This window comes from Lates calcarifer, linkage group LG1 (genome assembly GCF_001640805.2).
Source record: "Lates calcarifer isolate ASB-BC8 linkage group LG1, TLL_Latcal_v3, whole genome shotgun sequence".
Classification (NCBI taxonomy): domain Eukaryota; kingdom Metazoa; phylum Chordata; class Actinopteri; family Centropomidae; genus Lates; species Lates calcarifer.
The window spans coordinates 22,974,474-22,981,021 of NC_066833.1; the positions used below are offsets into that span (position 1 = coordinate 22,974,474).

The 6,548-nt window shown below is 39.3% G+C and overlaps 1 protein-coding gene across 1 annotated transcript; it reads right to left on the bottom strand.

The window, feature by feature from the left end:
• Positions 1 to 1,502: 1,502 nt before the first annotated feature.
• On the bottom strand, positions 1,503 to 6,548 carry neurod1 (neuronal differentiation 1). The gene is given in 5 exon segments (XM_018702782.2): positions 1,503 to 2,486; positions 2,489 to 2,629; positions 3,051 to 3,280; positions 4,313 to 4,593; positions 6,438 to 6,548. Coding segments are annotated over 4 exon segments (1,059 nt in total). The 5' UTR covers positions 4,582 to 4,593; positions 6,438 to 6,548; the 3' UTR covers positions 1,503 to 2,067.

The following is a 6,548-nucleotide window of genomic DNA, read 5'->3' on the forward strand; positions in this document are numbered from 1 at the left end:
ACATCTGTGCCCTTCACACACACACACACACACACACACACGCACACGCACACACACACACACACACACACACACACACGTATGACACACACACATACGGTAATCCTGGTTTTGTCCTTCAGTTGGTGTGATAATGCTGTTAACATGTTAACAGGGTTTTCTCTGTAAGGAGATATGTGTTTTCGTGTGTTAAGCATCATAGTTTGAGCCTGAAATAACTTTAGATTAACACTGTTGTCATGTGGAAACCTTGAGTTTTGGGGAGGACACTATATGATTTTATTGCTGTGTTATCTCACACTACATGTCTTAATTACCTTGTATCTACAGCCAAAACCTATACTTGGAGTTGTTTTGTTGTTTTGTCCATTGGAAAATTCTAATAAAGTTTTATCAAAACAGGGCTACCTCATCCTAAAATAACTGTGTAATTGCTTTGACTATGGGCCCACTGGAAAATGTGGAATAATATGGTCCTGTTAGTCAGTCTACAGTCAGCTACAACAGGTAACGTGGTAGCTGAAATTTTAAAACATACTCCTAATAATAGATCTTTTGAAGCAGCCATGTGGAATCTTGCCATAGCAGGCCCGCAACTGCAGATTATTTTCTTTAATAATTAATCTGCTAATTATTTAAACGACAAATTGTTCAGTTTACAAAATGTCTGAAAATAGTGGAAAATACCTGTCACAAATTCTCTTGAGATTTGACCAAGAGCTTAAAATCCAGAGATATTCAGCTCACTACAAGGCTAATAGGGGGGCTAAAAGTAAAGTGTTACCCATTTTCTGTTGATGGACTAACTGATCAGTTGTTTAATCTCTATAGCAAAACTCCATCTGATCATCCAACAGCTAGATCGTTGATTTGTTTAGGGAGTTAATCAGCTAACATAAATTTGGAATTTGTCCTGTTTCTGAAAAATCAGCATCGACAAATTCAGATTTAAATTCGTAAATTAGTCTGTTTGGATCAGCACTGACCTGAAGCACAGCACAACCAAAACTGGAGATTTATACGACACTGAAGACATGCTTTGTTTATTAACTAAAATTCTTATTTTCATTATCTCAGTGTTTTATGTATAGATGAGTTTTGAGAGGTGAAGTTGACCTAAACTGGACTGAATGGGACTAAAGTAGCCTGGAGGTAGCCCCACATCCAATGCAACCATCAGTTTGTCTAAAGGTAATTAACTAGTGATGTTAAAAAAAAAACAGCAATGGGTAGTTTGGCTGTATTTTCAGAGCCTCTTCTAACCATCTGGATGAGAAATATTTCACCTACTCACTGGTTTGGTTAAAAACAAGGATTTTTAATCTGTTTCCCAATTTGAAACTCAAGGAACTGATGGCTACCTCTGTGAATCAAATGCTGATACATGAGCGGCACTGGGGATATCCTGAAAGACTGGATGTTGTATCCAGTGTCGGTGAATTGTGCTAAAGTGAGGTGTTTTATTCTGTGTTGTTGCTGATGAACAGAGTCTCTCAGATGAATCACATTGAATTCCTTTTAATAAAAGGCCTTTATAAACATCTATTTTATAAAATATGAACAAGAGTCACATGAAATGTCAACAGAACGCTACAAGAACGTTATAAAAAGCATAAAGTAAAAACCACATGAACAACATAACACTCCGGCCCACTCCTGGCTTGAAAACCGGCTCAATACCGGCCCAACATCGCCTTACTGACACACTGACCCAAAAATAGAGAAATCTTTATTCTTTCAACATTTGGAATCATCAGCTGAGCATTGCTCAGGTTTTAACAAAATTGCATAGTTTCTTCCAGATTATTGCTTGTTGATTATTGATTATTTTTAAGTGATAATATGGATAATAATGAGACATTCAGAGAGGGACTCCGCAGGATTAAGCGCTACAAAGATTCAACAATGTGATAGTATCACCACCACTGCCGTCCTTATGACTAAAGACAGTCATACAGCCTGATGCAGACAGAAAGAGGAAAAGAAAGAAGGACAAAAAAAAGATATGTAATGGTCTGTCTGTCTCTCTGTCTCCGTCAGTCCCTCAGTCCTTTGCCTTCTTCTTCCTCAGGAGTCGTGGAAGATGGCGTTCAGCTGGGCGTTCATCAGCCGCTCATGGTGCGAGTGTCCATCAAAGCCCATCAGCCCGTCCACCTGCAGCTCACCACACCGCGGGTTGGATCCCCCTCCGCCGTAGATGGCAGTGTGTCCCCCAGCTCCTCCTCCCCCATAGTGCACGCTGAAGGAGAAGCTCTTCTCATAGTCGGTGGCTGTGACAGCCTCGTGCTTGAAGGACGAGGAGAAGTTTCCGTTGATGCTGAGTGGTGGGCTGAGCGGCGGGTCAAATGCCGGGCCGTCTGACACCAGGACGCCATCAAAGAAGGGCTCGAGAGGGCCGTACGGCTGACCTTTCACCTGGTGGAAGATGTGGGAGGGCTCCATGGTGCCATAAGGTGGGCTGGGCAGGCCAGCCGTCAATCCGGGCTCTGGTAGGAGAAGTGTCCAGGATAGGCAGCAGCGCCGGCGGGTGGAAGATGAGCCGGCAGGTCAGGTGTTTGCTCTGGGAGGAAAGTCCGAGGGTTCAGCTGCAGGCAGCCTGCCACCAGGTTAGTGGTCGGCTGAGACAGACCTGAGAAAGAAAGACATTAATGAATCAGTCTGTGATCAATACATTTGATACCTAATAATATAATATTTGGCAAAAACTGACAAAATAGTTTTATTATGAATTAGCTTCTCTCTTTTAAAAAAAATATTGCTAGCATTGGGGCTCTACTGATGGAGGTGTTGGTTGGTCAGTCCACCCCTTTGGTCCAGACTTGTATCTCAACAACTAATGGATGGATTGTCCGGAAATTTGGTTCAGACACTCATCCTCATTTTGTTATACAGGGTTATAGAGGGCATTATAAGTAAACTAAGAGAGAGAGTCTTATTAAGATTTTATTGGATTTAACTGATATTTCAGTGTAAAAAAATTCCCCTCATGTTTATTTCTTATGATCAGACATGCGGCTCTAAACTGTCTGCTGCTTTTATTTGATGCTGACCCTTGCAGAGTGCCTGGACGAAGCTCATCAGGTCGGGTGCCTTGCCGGAGCGCAGGATCTCACTCAGGGCCCAGATGTAGTTCTTGGCTAGGCGGAGAGTCTCAATCTTGGACAGTTTCTGGGTTTTGGAATAACAGGGGACGACTTTCCGCAGACTCTCCAGAGCGTCGTTCAGCCCATGCATGCGATTTCTTTCCCGGGCATTAGCTTTCATCCGACGGATCTTAAACCTGCAGATCAGCGGATTCACTGTTAGCCCTGGTATCAATTATCAAATCTGTGGCATGCTGATAATGACTATCATCATTTAAGAATCACTTGTCAGTAAGCATGCATGCAGTCATGTGCAGCCAAACAAATGTTTTCAACTGTAAGTAGTTAGCACGTTAGCTTTCACCTTTTTATGCAGTGCTATTGCGTAATCTGAAGCATTTTAACTGCAATCACAGCCCAAAGCACAGTGCGGCTATTAGCTAAACTTAAGCTAACTTAAACAACGAGAAAATTGACCCCAATTTAGACAAAAAAGAAAACAAAATGTAGCATTGTCACCTATGAATCAAAATCAAAATATTGATTAAAATGTGTATTTCTCTGAAAAATGCATAGCATCTATAGAATCTGTGGTATGCACATGCACTTGCTCTTAACTGCTAAAAACTAAAAACTCTAAAAGCTTTTTAGAAAACAATTTTAACTTATCTAATCAATTGTTTTTGGAAAACGGGGCCCTTCCAGTCCACATACAGTAAAATCGGAATATAAGATCACAGCACTGTGGGAGTTAAGGGGGAAATTTCCTCTGAGGCCAGCACAGACAGAGCTACTGCAGAGCCTCCTGGGTAATGAAGTACGAGTTAAAAAAGCAGATTGCTCAGTCCCACTTTTATATTTTTTCAGATCCAGAAAAAACACAAAGTTTTTAGATCATATTCTTCAAATTCTGGTGATTCTGTTTTTGTATATTTCAAGTGATAACAATGAATTTGTTGCCACACCTGCTAAGCAAATTTTTTGTAAAGATGCTTTGTTCCTTTAGAGGGATGATGATGTTAGTCTGTCCAACACTTCTGAACAAGTGCGAGTCAGATTTATTTACTGATCACAATCCTGCTCCCCAGAGGATGAACCCTTCACATCTTAATGACCTTTCCATCACTACCACCCTCAGGACATGCTTAACATTTTTTGTATTATAGCTGAGCTCATCTGCCGCAAATATTTGCTCTTCAAACGCTGAAAAACAAAACTGTCTCCTTCACCTCTGAAGTCGAGCCTTCGTCATCTTCTTCTTCTTCGGCCCTCGCCTCTTGGGTTTGTTCTCGCCATCTTCCTCCTCCTCCTCCTCTTCTTCCTCCTCATCGTCGTCGTCGTCATCATCCTCCAGATGGTGGAGGTGCTCCTCCTCCTCCTCTGCTCCTCCTCCTCCTCCTCCTCCTCCCCTCTCTGGTTCTCCTTCCCCAGGGCTGTGGAGCTCCTGCTGCTCCTCCGACTCCACAGACGGCTGCTCCTCCCGCACCGACCTGGTCATGATGCTGATTCTCTGAGAAACAGAAGAAATATGTTCATTAGAAAACAATAAAACACTCCAGCAGAGAACTCATTATCACAGAGAGAGCAAATAATAAGACAGAGAAAAGAATAAACCTTTCTATTAGGTTATGATATTCAGCTGTTAATAAGTGATAAATAACCATCCATCTGCTAATTGTTCATATTTTCAGGAACAGGTGGATTTTTTTCTTATGAATATTTCATGTCATATCCTACAAGACAACAGCATCATTTCTAGTGCCACGAATTTCAGTTTCTCTCAAATAACAATAAGTAATCAGCAAATATTTTGCTCTCATTTTGTTGACAAGTTGTTTTTGTTTGCAATATCATAATTTTGAAAGATCAGCTAGGTTGAGTCCAGATAGTCCACATAGTTATTATTATTATTATTATTATTACCAATTCTGTGTTTAGTTTATAATTTTATAGCAAATGCTTGTTATTAACAGTATTTCTTCTTTTCCAGTATCTCTTAATCTGAAAAGCCAACTGCTGCGTACAACTGCCCTTATAGAAATAAATAAAGTTGTATTGAACTGAATTATTACGTTTTATTAACATGAGATCAGACTCTGAATATTTGATTCATTTTTTGTATTAAACAGGATCAGCAGATAAATGGATGGATGATAAATGGAGGTTCTAACCCTTATATCCTTTTTTATTTTACTAACAAGAGAGCTAAAACAAATATAGTGTGAAAATGTAATTTAAAAAACTGTCTTTTAAAAAAATCCAGTCAATGTAAACATCCATCTGCAAACTCTTATTCTGATTCAAATCATGATTAGATTTTAGGTCTTTAAATCGTTAATTCTCTTAATCTCTCAGACAACAGAAAACTTCAGTCACTTCAACTGTGATTCCTCTTTCGTGCCTGTGCAGGAAAAATGAAATATCCGTATTTATCAACCTGTACGGACGGAGAAACAATAAAACTATCAATATGAAACCACAGCTATTGTTAAAAAAACAAACAAACAAACAAAAAACATAAACATCCCACAGAGTCAAGTTAATTTATTTTGTATAGATCCAAATTCCCCGGTGGAGGCTTTAAAACCTGTGCAACGCATGACCTTTAGTTTTATGTGTAAATAAATAATAAAAAAAAAACTGGGGGAAAAACTCAGATTGTTCGGACAGAAACGGAATCGATTTTTTTTAATTCATTTTAGTTACTGATCAACTGTTCCGATCAGCAGCTCAACATTTTAATATATTTAAGCTCTGGTAGAAATAGCAAATCCTTTGACATCTAAAAACATAGCCTTTAACATAAAACGTCTCTGACGATATTGTATTTACCTGCACAGAAAAAAAAAACTGAAACAAAAATTTTTAATGATACAATAACGCGCGCCGATAAATTTGACTTTAGTTAGACTAGTAGGCTGGAAGAAGCGTGAATGAAGAATATGAATGAATGAGAATAATTGTCCGTTTACCTCTCATCCCATGTATCCCATATATATATATATGTATATATATATATATATATATATAAAACTCCAGGGAAGGAGATGTTTTTGAGTATGAATATCTGCTGGTTACCGGCTGAGGTCAGACGGACAACTAAAAATAGAATTCTACAAGTTAAAAAATATAAAACTGAAAACAAAATAAAAGAGACTAATAAAAATTTTAGAGGTATAGATTCTTGATTTATTTTCGATGCATGCTCATACAGCGTTAACGATCCTCGTTAATTTAGCTTTAATATATTAATATTAATTGGGTATAATGATGTGATTACACAGATACCTGAGGAGCCAAGCAGAGGAAGGAATTTAATCAGAAATTGGTTCTTAATCAGTTTTAAAAACTTACCTGTTGTAATGAGCCGCTGTCCGTTAGATCGCACGCATCCCGTGCGCTCTGTGTGCGTGTCCGTGCGTGACTGTGCGTGACCTGCTCTGAGCTTTCTGAGGGGTGTGTGTG